The sequence below is a fragment of the Cucumis sativus genome, chromosome 1, assembly GCF_000004075.3.
Source record: "Cucumis sativus cultivar 9930 chromosome 1, Cucumber_9930_V3, whole genome shotgun sequence".
In the NCBI taxonomy this organism is placed as follows: domain Eukaryota; kingdom Viridiplantae; phylum Streptophyta; class Magnoliopsida; order Cucurbitales; family Cucurbitaceae; genus Cucumis; species Cucumis sativus.
Window position 1 is genome coordinate 4,838,250 of NC_026655.2, and position 12,403 is coordinate 4,850,652.

The window sequence follows — 12,403 nt, forward strand, 5'->3', positions numbered from 1 at the left end:
ATTTCCTTAAAATAATAACCATAAAAATCCCAACCAGTTTCTTCAAGAAAAGCATTTTTTTTCTCTGCCTTCAATTTTATAAAATCTAAAATCACAGTTAAATTATAGTAGGAATGATTTTCAATCATGATAAATAAATCAAAATATTTACTGACAAAATTTAGCTAAACTTATAGAGTATTGTTAGATTTTAGTCAACAATAACTTGACTCATCTGTATGTATGTCTAATAAATTTATCTATGTTTGTGTATTCATGAGAGGTTGCGTATATATTTCAATGCCAATTCAACTAAACTCGAATCTAAATTAACTTTTGTTGCAAAACTAATAAATCAAAATTTGTTAGAGATGAGGAGAAAATGGAAGTGGGAAAGGAAAGAGAGTTGAGTTTTGAGAGACATAAAAAAGCCATTATTATTTAAGACAAAACTGCCTTGTACTCGTAGTTGAACAACAACAACAAACAACAGTTGAAGGAATGCGTAACTTTAGAACCTGAAATAGAGAGGAACGAAAAGAAGCAAAAGCAACCTTTCTTTCCTCTATTTTTTTTTCTCTCTCTACTTGATTGCCTTTGCATAATTTTTTGAGGTTGAAATGGAGGTGTGTTCCACTAAAAATGTCTGTCTACTTAGGGTTTTTCTTTTTTTGTTTTGAAGATTGGCTTCTTCTCAATTGACAATTGCTGGAGCTTCGGTGTTTGATGGTGAGGTTGATTTCCTTGTGGATGATTTTTCATTTTTGCTGTTTTTTGAAGCTCTTAAAACTGTGTGGAATAGTGTTGAAATCTTCAATTCTTGATGTTTTCGTTGAATTCGAAACTTTATAGCTTCTCATTTTAATGTATTTTTCTTTGGCGGAGCTATTGCCGTATTCTTCTTCTTCTTCTTCTTCTTTTCGAATTTTGTTTGCTGTTGCATTTCCTTGTTTTGGTGAATTTGTTCGTCTCTGAACTTATCAATTCTCAGTTATCGGCAATTTTCAAGTGTTTCTTCGTTCTCTGTTTCTGTTTTCGTTTGTTCTACTTTCATCTCCTGTATTTCCGTTTCTTCTTTTCACCTTCAATTCTGACTTGCGGCATGGTTTCTCATCAATACAAGAAACTTTTCATCACCGAAAACGTATCAAGATTATACGTGTTAGCTTAACTTTGCTTTTCTTGAACTGTTCCTTGAGCTTGCCTGAATTTCCTTTACTCGCAATCCTTATTTCTGAAAGATTTTGCTTCTCCTCTTACAAGCATCTTTCATTTTATTACTTTCTCTGTAGGTTTCCGAATTTTGTGCTACTTTATTCCGTGATTTTCACATTTTCGCTTTTAAACTATGTATTTGCAGAATCGGTGCAAGGAGAGGAATTCGTTCTTTTTGAGTAAATCAATGCGCCGTTGCTAGCTCGTCGTCTTCTTTATATTCCTATTGTTGTTGCAAGAAAAAGAACGACAAAAAATGTAGGTATCAGAAAAAAGTTGCGTAAGGCAACTGTTGCGTCTCATTCCTTTCATGTGACTCTTGCATTTCTTTTAATCTAAGCTCTTAAATATGATCGTCTTTTTGCATCCGTTGAACTGATTTTGATTAGAACCCGCCAGAAGTTTGACTGATTAATAAGCCATCTGATTAGTGACCGATTGAGCACGGATTTTGTATTTCAACAATTTCTTGCAATTAATAAGTGGATTTTTAGTCAAAAAGTTATGAGAAATGAGGACGAAGAACTTTTTTTAGTATTAGGAAGGAAAGAACTCACACTAAAATTTGTGGACAATTTTAAGAGTGGCTCGTGAATAACCTACTACTTCTGCTTTGTTGGTTGGCATTTATTTGATTAATTTATACATCTGCCTTTTCTGTTGCCATCTGGCAACTGCTCTTGTGAAATTTATGTTATTTGCTTCAGCGATTTTTCATTACCAGCTCATTTGTCAGTTCTTTTGATGTACAATTGGACTAATTTGATGAATTGGTACTTATCCCATGCCATATGAATATATAAAATGCCTGAAAGTCCAGAGTAATTGAAAACCACTGATACTGTGTGGGCAGAAAATTCATATCTGCGGATATGGGATGCCTTGCTTCAAAGCCGGCAGATAATGGTGGAAACAGGCGGAGGCCGGGAAACATTGGGGAAGTTTCTGTTTATGTTCCTGGTCTGCGCATTCCTAAACCAGTAGATTTCTCATTGACACTTGGCGATCATCTATCTAAGAATATAGTTGAACGTCTATCAGCTCTGAGAACTCGCATTATTGTAATGGCTGGCCAAGAAGGTCCAACTATCACTAGAACGCGGAGAAAAACTGCTACCCAGCATGGTTAGTAATGAAAATAATTTATTCTTTTTTAAACTGTGTTTTATCTTCTTTCCTTTTGATACACCAGATGGTACTGTTATCTTTAGGTGGTTCAACGTTAGCTGATCTTCAGCAGGCTCTGGAAGATTATTTACCTGTTCTTTTGGGATTAGTTAAAGATGGTAAGTCAGGTTTTAATGATTATGAGTGGTTTATATTTCGTAAGATAATACCTAAGAATATTGCTTGTGTGCTCTACCTAGGAAACCAGCTTCAACACAAAGTACAGTTTGCGTGGATTAATCAGGAGGATGATTTGGAGGTTGTCATGATGCCAGAAATACTTGCGAACGTTTGTTGGATTCTTTTAAAATAATGTCATCTTTGAAATTTATGCAGTTTGTTAATAACGGCTAAAACTTAATTATTTTGCAGGAAACTGCCATGTCCAACGCTTGGTATGAGGTGCTGTCAGTTTTGCACCTAATGGCAATGCTATCTTTATCACAGGCCAACTTATTACTTCTTCCCAGAACATCTGCCGATGGTTATCAACCGAAAGTATCAGAAGGTATTTTTTAGGCATATAGTTCATATAGTTTTCGTTACTTTCTTTTCCCTTTTCTTTTAAAGTTTTGTAACCTTTAATGCATAATACATATATATCAAATGGGCTATATGCGAGTTTCATTTGTCTCTTCTCAAGCCCTATAAGTATTGCATATAATATGGAAGAATGAGTGTATCAAAATGTTTGTGTTAGGTAATCGGTAACATGCTATTTTGCAGACAAGGCATATTTCTAATTGATGCACGACCATATGGCATGTTAGTTGCATTCATTTTCCTTACTTTCTTACTAGTTGCTAGAAGCCTCATTGAGATGATGATGTAATTATAATTTTTTTTAAAGAAAATGACAAAATATTTCGCTTCATTAAAGGATGTAATTCAAGCTAAAAAGGTAGGTCTCTATCTGTTGCCATTATGTGGTCCAATCTGCTTTCTAAATATGAATTTATGTATGGTCACCATTATCGAAATATCAGACATATTTTCTGTGTATTTGGACATGTAGTTTCCATTTAAGGCAGACCTGCAATTTTCAATATGACAGGCTTTCTTTCTACTTCATTTAATCGTTAACAATGCCCTGGCCTTGTTACTAATGAACAGTGGTTTCTGTTTTTTTGCAGAGAGTAGGCGAGCCTCAATTGACATTTTTGTAAAAGCTGCAGGATATTTGGATTGTGCTGTTAGACATGTTCTTCCTCAGTTGCCTGTCGAATTTAGGTATGCAGATTAGTAGTGAGCTTGACATCGTTAACATCCTTGCTATTGTTCATTTGATTCAAGCATGTTTTACTGAGCATATCAAACAAGAATTAGTTGGTCAAGGATCCGCTGAACCTGAAAAGAAATGACAATAACATAAGATTCACCTTCTATACAAACTTGAAAAAGAACTCCATCTTCAACAATCTTTTGTTTTTTTCAACCCATATGACCTCTTGACCTTGAGTTCCTTGAATGTTTGCATGTCCTATTATTCTTACAATTCACCACTGTAGGAGAAATCTGCCTGTCGACCTTGCTGAAGGAGTTCTTCGAGCACTGTGCCTGCAAGCACTTGGGCAGGTAATATGTTCATATTGCTTTTATGATAGGCTGCTACATTGATTAGTTTCATTTTTTTCCTTTGTTTTTTGGGCATACTCTGAAATGTTGAACCTCTTATCATATATATCCATTTTCCACGTAGAGAAGAACTATACCTTGATCGGTTTTGTTTCTATATTTACCGAACAGTTTAAATTTAGTGTTCGAGGGTCTAGCTGGATAGTGCAACTGCGCTCCTTTCATCTATGTATTTCATTCAAATATAAACTACGTGTTTCCTATTACTTCGAACTTTTCATGTGCTCATTGCATGCTATAAAAACTACGTGTTTCCAATTACTTCGACCTTTTCATTTGCTCATTGCATTCTATAAACTGGGGTACAGGGAGTTGATATCCAGCTGGGAATGGCTATCGATAGCACCAAAGCAACTCTTGCTGTAAAGCGAAGGCTTGCATGTGAGATGGTAAAATACTGGCAGCAGGTAAGTTTGTATTTTTTAATTTATCACACTATTTGATTACAAATTAGTATGGAGTAACTATTGACCTTTGATATCTAATGACTGATTGAAGTGCCATTGATCTGTGTTACATGTTTAGAGTTATAACGATCAAAATATGACTATAAACATGTTCATCACCTCTTATTATCTACTTGTAACAGATGCATTACATATACTAAGTGTATAACATTTCTTGGTCTGATATAGCATCAAGTAAAATTTCTAATTGCTACAGCATACAATTTTAGGTTAGGACGTTTATGCAAATTACCTGCATTTTCATGCACCGTTCTATACAAGTAAATACTCTAAAAAATTATTGGAAGGACAAGAAAATTATGCTAATTTTACTTGGAATTAAAAAGTGCAAAGTAGGAAATGTACCTGTTTTTTTCCGCTCATTAATAATAATAGTTAATGAATTTATTAGGTGCCACTGCCATGTAGTCATAATTGTTTGTTTTCCATCAAAACAATTTTGTTTTGAGGGATGTGCCTTTTTAGTTAATGCTTGTGCATTGGTGCATCCTGGTAATGCATGCCAGGTGAACTAGTAGAACATAGTAATCAAAAACTGAAATAAACACTAAACGCTAACTTGAAAGACCAAAAGTGCGATTTGCCCTAAAATTAATAAACAGTAATTGATCAAAATATAAATAAATAAAAGACAATTCAATCGATTAATTAATGTCAATTGATAAAATTATAACAAAAAGAAATTTCAAGTTTCTCATATCCAAGTATTCAGTTCTTGGCTTCTTAATACCAATAGTTGACATTCTTTATTTTCGGATATCTCATATCCAGGTACTCTTTTCTCAAGCATCTTAATTCCATGAAAACTTTGAAACAAACAAACCTTTAGGAACTTCACACATGGCACGTCCAGGTATGTTTGGAATTTGGTCGCCTACCAAGAAAAGTTGCCTGTGACTTTCATTGATTGGGACTGTTATTTTCTCCCATATAACTAAACGACTAGCCCCGTCATGAATTAGTAACCCAACGTGAACACCAAGTGTTCTATTGGTACAAAATGGAGAAAATGCACAGGAGCAAGACCCATCTTTCTCTTGCAGTAGAATCTTGCTGAAACATCCATTAACCAAATGCACTTCATGGACCTTTGTTGATTGTGCGGACATGGATGAATACCCATTAATGCAATGGTTCTTGCTTATGAGTTTCAAGTATAGTTTTACAATGTCATGTAGAACTTATTTCACAGTTCACTCGGAAGCTATTATATTCTAATTACTTGCACAACTAGGCTGCCGTTTTCGTTTAGTATGTTCATATATCGACCAAATTTCTTTTCCGCAAATACTCAATTCTGATTTGGCTTTGATGAATTTGATGAATTTGAAACGATGTCCACTATCTATTTGCTCAAATAGCCAGCTCATAATATTCTCTCATTGCTTTGCAGGCCCAAGATAACATCATGAACCTTCCATTATCAAATGGTTGGGGAGAGAAGCACCGGCTCTTCGTTAAATGGAAATACATTGAAGCAAAGGTATGATTTGATTGATAGCCTAATTGAGTCTTCACCCATCCTTTCAGCTGATTAAGGAAACTGGTGTGTGCACTCAGTTGTTCGTCTTAAGTATTGCATATTTGGTTCTTAGTTATCTCGATCTCCAAGTACTTAAAACTGCACTCTTTCCTCCATAAATATAACTAATGGTCGTTCATTTATGTCGATTAGCGTGTAGTCGGTAATGTCATAAGGTAGCAAACGAAGCTATGGAAAACTAAGTACGATCGGTTTTGTGTTATTATAAACAGGCTGCAGCATACTATTATCATGGTTTGATACTTGACGAGGGAAACACAGAGAAGTCCCATGGGATGGCTGTAGCTGCGTTGCAAGCTGCCGATGAATATTTTAAAGAAAGTAAAAAGGCATGCGAGGCATTTAACTCTGCTCCTCCATTATCAAGGTACTCCTTTTTCTCTTCACTCCTATTTTTCCTTTCCAACTATAACATAATAAGAATTTACAAATATAGCAAACTTTAGATCCAGATTTTGAAATCTATCAAGCTAATAAATAGGAGTTTATTAGCAATAAAATTTATCATTAATAAAAGTTTACTATCGTTAGAATTTATTATAGTTTACATTTTTTAAAAAATGTTATCCTTTCGAGTGTTGTTTGTTTACTGCAACTACCCTAAAACGAATTTTAAGCTAATGTTGTGTACTTAAGGTCCAAGTAAAATGCATCTACACATCGTTTTGTTGTTATATTTCATACATCAAACCCTCTTTCTTTCAAAACTCTACCTAAGTTTTCGGTTTTAGGGTTCCTATAAAAAATTTGTTTTTCTTATATTTCGGTCTATTTAGTCTTTAAAATCTTTAAATTAGTTCTTTAACTTTTGAATTTCTTGAAAAGAAAAAAGTGATTGAACTCCTAGACAAATGTTTGGCATAGAATTCAAATTCATACGACCTTTGATCAATTAATTTAGAAAAATTTTAATTTGACATAAACATGTTAGACACAAAATGAAATTAAAATTAAAAATGTAAGAAATCAAGTTTAAGAACCGATAGTTTAAACATCAAATAGTTTGTTTTCACATTAATTTAGTTTTGTATCAAAAACTCAGAAATAGAAATAGATATGATATATGCTTTGCTTAAAAGCTAGCTAAACATATCATTTCTTAAATATGTAGCGTTAGCGCCTTTCCTTAAATATTTACTTAGTTAGCAAATTTGAAAACGTTACCCCCAACTATTGCAATATTTTCATGCAGAAATCCGCCGCTCTTTGGAACCATGAAGTATCTCTCAGAAAAAATTCCAAAAGATGCTTCAAGCAAAGTGCGGATAAACCGTGACTTATACTCTTTCGAAAAGTACGTTTCGTCTTTTTTTTCCCTTTTGTTTTACTTCTTTCATTAATAATACTGATAATTCAGCGTTTTAAATTCAGAATCGTGGAGACTGCACCGACATTGCCCGATTTCGCTCTAGCTCTGAAGCCAGACGAATTCCAACTTCCTGCAGTGGATCCTTCATGGAACGAGGAGAATATAGTAAACAGAGGTCAAGTTGTTGCCCCTAAACAATTAAAAAGTGATCAAAGATAAAAAAAAAAAGAAAAGAGAAGATAAATCTGTGCACATAATTACATCGATACATGACTGAAGCCGCACTAAAAAACGAATATGTAAATGGCAAGGGAAATCTTCAATCATAGTGTGTATTTTCATAGGTTTTCGCTTTTTCTTTTTTCTTTCTTTCTTTCCTTCCTTTTGCTTTATTAATAAATTCATGTTTTCCCTTCTTCTTGAGGTTTGTATTTTGTGCAAGAAGTGTTCTCAAGTTCCTCTGAATGTATTATTTTCTGCCCTGGAAGCAGGCGTTTAACCATATTTGTTTCTTCCTATAGTTTTAGTATCAATGGAATTTTATTTAGCGTTAGTTATACGGCAAATTATAGATACCCTATAGGTTGCAATTTTATTTTTCTCTACTTCTAAAAAGTGTTAAAATTAGATCTAAAAACAACGAAAACTAAATTCTCAATATTGTATAATTCATAACATACCTATATAATTTTGTTGGCTCAATTTTAAATTTAGATAAAATAATTTGAAAAAATTGTAAAAAAAATAAAACATTTGACAAAAATTTTACACATAATAATGAAGTTGCCTTCTAGTAGTTTAAATAGTAAATATAATTTTGTTGGCTCAATTTTAAATTTTAGATAAAATAATTTTTAAAAAATAGTAAAAAAAATAAAACATTTGACAAAATATTTAATAGTGAAATTGTCGTTTAGTAGTTTAAATATAAATAGTTTGTTAAATTTAATTTTTAATTTTGAAAGTTTAGTGGTAGTAGTTGCAATTTGACCTAAGCAGTAAAATACACCTTGTTTTTCTCTTACGGAATAAAGAAAATAAAATATATAATATTTTCTTTCGAAAGGCAAATCTATTAAAAAGGAGTTATAGAGTTATATAGAGGTTTTATCAGAAAAACAAATTAAGAATACAATATAACATAGGAAAGACAAATTAAGAAAAAAAGTTTTCACTAGAAGGGAAGATACTTGGAACAGAGAGAGGAAGAAGAACATTAATTTAGAAAGAAATATATTGAGAGGAAAACAGAAATGCGTCGGGAGGAAAAAAAAAGAAGTAATATTTTGAGTAACTATTTAAAACTTATCCTCCTGAGAAAAACCCTTGCGTACTACTTTATAAAATACTTTTCAAAATATTAAATAGTAGATAGTAAATATAATTGGAAACTTTGTAAATACTTTTTTAGAAGTTTTGACATTTACAATAAATTTTCAATATAATACTGAAAACTGAAACCTCATTCAAACAGCATCCAAAAATGGAAAAATCAAAAGCGTAAAAGGTAATAGTAATCATATAATCACCTTTTACTTGCACATATGCTTGCAGTTCCGACGTCATCCGAACTGCCCCAACACAAGACAAAGTGAAGTGAATGAACCGTGGAACATATGCCAAATTAATGTGTGTCTAATAGATTATAAAATGAAGAAGAAAAACAACGTAGAAGATAAAGTGAAATACAAAGTTAGTTTTAGTTTAGGTAAATTACAAATCACTATGCAGTATGAGATATTCTATTGGATGTAATGGTCAAGGAACACACAATGAGCCACACCATAGATAAACTATAAATGTAAAGTTTTGCAACTAAGAATGTAAAGTTGCAAGCCAGAAATGCCATTGCCCTTTAAGGACAATTTTCTCCAAGCATGTCGATATATCGTGAATATTACCGTGACTGTAACATCAGAGAGCATATAAATTGTGGGAAACTATCACTCTGCACCATTTTCGTCATTGTCTCCTTCAGCTGCCTGCTTTTGCTTTTCTTGTTCCTCTACACAGAATTGAACAAGCAAAAAGTTCAAAAAGGCAACCAAACAAGGTGCTCTGAATGTTTTAACCGGATCCGTAATTTCAGACTTCAAATAATTTTCTAGCATCTCTATGATACACATGATAACTACTCTTGCAACTTTCAATGCATAACTAGCTAACTAGGGTAACCTACATCAATTTGAATACAACTATAAGACATGTAATGCCTTCTAAAAAATATAGGTTCAAAACCTCATCTCCTATTTGAAGTGTAATGTCCCAAGTAAATGAATAAATAAGAAACTCGCTTATGCCTTCTAAAAAATATAGGTTCAAAACCTCATCTCCTATTTGAAGTGTAATGTCCCAAGTAAATGAATAAATAAGAAACTCGCTTATACCGACTCTAAGATCCACAACTACTCTTGATACCAAAAGATCCCTATCCCCCAAACTTTTACAGCCCAGCCAAGTTCAAAGTTTCAAGATTGAAGACAGCTTATAATCCCAGCAGAGACAAGTGCAATGACTTCGGTTGGAAAATGTTAGAGAAAAATGTTGCAACCAACAGTACATCACACATGTTTAACCTCAACACAAATGCTTGAAGAAGATAATCAAGATCTCTTAATTGTTCATAACTGCAGTGGTGCATAGGAATTTGCTCACAAGTTAAATACATCAAAGAGAAACAGAACCAGCAAACAAAATGGTATTATGTATATGCCAATCATCCCGAGATAGATATCTTCTCAGACAAACAAAGAAAATAAAATTCAATCCATAGTCTAGCTACACTACAAGAAAAGGCAAGTCAAAGAACGAGCATAGTGTAATGACCTATCAAGTTAACCTTTAATTGAATACTTCTACTTACCCATAAGCTTGAATAGTGCTTTCTGTGTGCGTCTTTCAAGCTTATCAAGCTTCTTCTGCACGTCCCTTCTAAGGTCCCAGTTTGGTTTCTTTGGAGCGATATTTACAAATGGGTCCTATAATTTTAACGATCGAGTATAATTAATAGAAAAGGATTCAAAAAGTATGATTGTAGGCCAGTTTAAGAACATATAAAGGCAGAACTGACAAAATTACCTCTTTTAGTTGTGGAGGTTCAGAAGTAACAGGGTCCTCAAATTTAGGCAATACAGGTGGGGCAAGCTTGCCCTCCTGAAGCTCTTTATCATGAGGAACATAGTTCCGAAATTTCATATTGAGATTACTGCAAAAGAACAATTTATTGGTGAATCAAGAACTGAAGAGACACGAGGCATAAAAAAATTCAACATCAAAAAATACGTTTGTCTGTATTTTGCACTCTTCCAAGAGGGAAGTTTCATCGTAATTGAGTACATAAATTTTTCAAGTGAGTTTGGAATGAGAACAGCATCAAACAAAACACATATTCAATGGACAAGAGAATGTTATTTATATTGAACGCATTTTCCCCCTCAAGAGAAAACATATTGGAAAACTTTTGAAGGTAAACATGAGAACATATCGCCCCGAAAAAAAAAAAAGCAATTAGGCTGTATGAAGCATTGCAATCAATGGGACCACCTCGCCATCATCCTAAACTCCTACAAGCACAAATGTTATTAAAAACTAGAAAGGAAAAGAGAAAACACAAAAAAGAAACAGAAACAAAAACAAAAACAAAAGAAAAGGAAAGAAAGAATTGAAAAGTAAATGAAAGGAAAAAAAAAAGAAGTAAACATCTTATTGAAGGGAGGATAACTTTATGAGCATACTTCACATTTCACATGCTTTGTGTTAACATAAGCTTTACAGGTTAGTTTCTAGTACTATTCTATCATATATTTGGTTTTAGTCTTATGCTCTATAGCTTTTGTGGCCATTTTGCGACTCTAGTCTGCAAAAAGAAAGACACATTTTACTAAGGAAACTAAGGCAACTTTTGTCTGTCCTGCCCCTACGCAAATACTATTGCCAATGCTTTTGTTTGTAATATGCCCCAATCCAAGTTCTAGAGAGCTTAGCACACTGGCAACAGCATGCGTTAGTAGCCTGTAACATGTTTCAAGCCAGATTCTAGAAACTTGGCTCACTATGCTAAGTATGTAATTTCAATATAGACTCCCGCCGTACAATAAAAGAGAGAAAATAAGTCAGATGACAGACACAAAGATAAAAAGGATGGCTAAACGCTAAAGGAAGGGAATGAGAAAGAAATAGTTAAAACAGAAGGAAAATAGGTCAGGCAATAAACACATAGACAGAGATAAAAGAGATAAAGAGGACATTCAAAACGAGATATAAAAGAGAGTAGCATGAATTTGGAGAGATACCACAGAATAGATATTTAAATGAGAATACACTCACGTTTCATCAGAATCTTCAGTAGCTCCATTCTCTTTATCCTCTCCTCCAGAATTCTTCTCATCTGAATTGTTTAACAATTCCTGAGCAGCTCTTAGAGCTTTCAATCTCTCTTTACGTGCTGCAGCAACTTGTTCCACGGAGTCTTCTTCAGTAGCCATTGCCTTTGTGCGTAAAATACCTGATACGAAAATAACTCTGTCTATGATTTCAAAAATGCATACGCAATTAACGACTTCCGCAGACAGCGGTAGAAGAAACATGAAGATGAGAAAACACAACATACGCAATTAAGGACTTCCGCAGAAGAAATATACTTACAGACAAAGTAGACAGGAAGCTTCGAGCAATGGCGGGAGGGAGAAAAACGAGTGTTTCTTTCTTGCGCAGAAGCCTTTTTGACGCATTTCTCTTTGGAATGAGATATATATATAAGGCCCGGATCGTAAGAGGCCCATCAAGAGTTCAATCGGATCCGCTCATGAAATTTTGTTCCTCGTCGGGTTTTTTTCTTCTAAACTAAAATCTATTTTTTCAGATTTCTAAAATTATAATTTAATATTTGTTTTCCTAAAAAAAATTATTATCTTTATAAAATATAATAAATAGTCTCAATTGATAATAAATCTATAAAAAAAATCTCTACTTTTAATTTCTCTAAATCTTAAGATCAAAACAAACCCTAAGAAATTCCTTCATCCAATGAACCAAAGCATGTAAATGAGATAAATTGCCCCAAAACAAACCCTAAGAAATTCCTTCATT

The 12,403-nt window shown here is 33.4% G+C and overlaps 2 protein-coding genes across 5 annotated transcripts; one reads left to right on the top strand and one right to left on the bottom strand.

The window, feature by feature from the left end:
• Positions 1–349: 349 nt before the first annotated feature.
• Positions 350–7,868, top strand: LOC101207897. Of its 3 annotated transcripts, none has more exons than XM_031887751.1 (13): positions 350–713; positions 1,340–1,452; positions 2,048–2,319; positions 2,406–2,480; positions 2,562–2,650; positions 2,734–2,869; positions 3,495–3,591; positions 3,870–3,936; positions 4,305–4,403; positions 5,857–5,946; positions 6,219–6,373; positions 7,199–7,300; positions 7,378–7,868. In XM_031887751.1, exons 3-13 carry the CDS (start codon positions 2,067–2,069, stop codon positions 7,532–7,534), a joined length of 1,320 nt encoding a protein of 439 aa, XP_031743611.1. In that variant the 5' UTR covers positions 350–713; positions 1,340–1,452; positions 2,048–2,066; the 3' UTR covers positions 7,535–7,868. The 3 variants fall into 3 exon arrangements, with proteins under 3 accessions (XP_031743611.1, XP_031743609.1, XP_011651068.1); XM_031887749.1 differs by having other exon boundaries at positions 350–708; XM_011652766.2 differs by having other exon boundaries at positions 354–708; positions 2,562–2,620.
• Positions 7,869–8,930: 1,062 nt separating this feature from the next.
• LOC101208137 (coiled-coil domain-containing protein 12) lies at positions 8,931–12,118 on the bottom strand. 2 transcript variants are annotated; one of them, XM_004137489.3, is made up of 5 exons: positions 11,960–12,118; positions 11,642–11,819; positions 10,394–10,520; positions 10,179–10,293; positions 8,931–9,320 (listed from the first exon to the last, which is right to left on the bottom strand). In XM_004137489.3, exons 2-5 carry the CDS (start codon positions 11,797–11,799, stop codon positions 9,259–9,261), a joined length of 462 nt encoding a protein of 153 aa, XP_004137537.1. In that variant the 5' UTR covers positions 11,800–11,819; positions 11,960–12,118; the 3' UTR covers positions 8,931–9,258. The 2 variants fall into 2 exon arrangements, with proteins under 2 accessions (XP_004137537.1, XP_031743618.1); XM_031887758.1 differs by lacking the exon at positions 11,960–12,118 and having other exon boundaries at positions 11,642–11,836.
• Between the last annotated feature and the right edge of the window lie 285 nt (positions 12,119–12,403).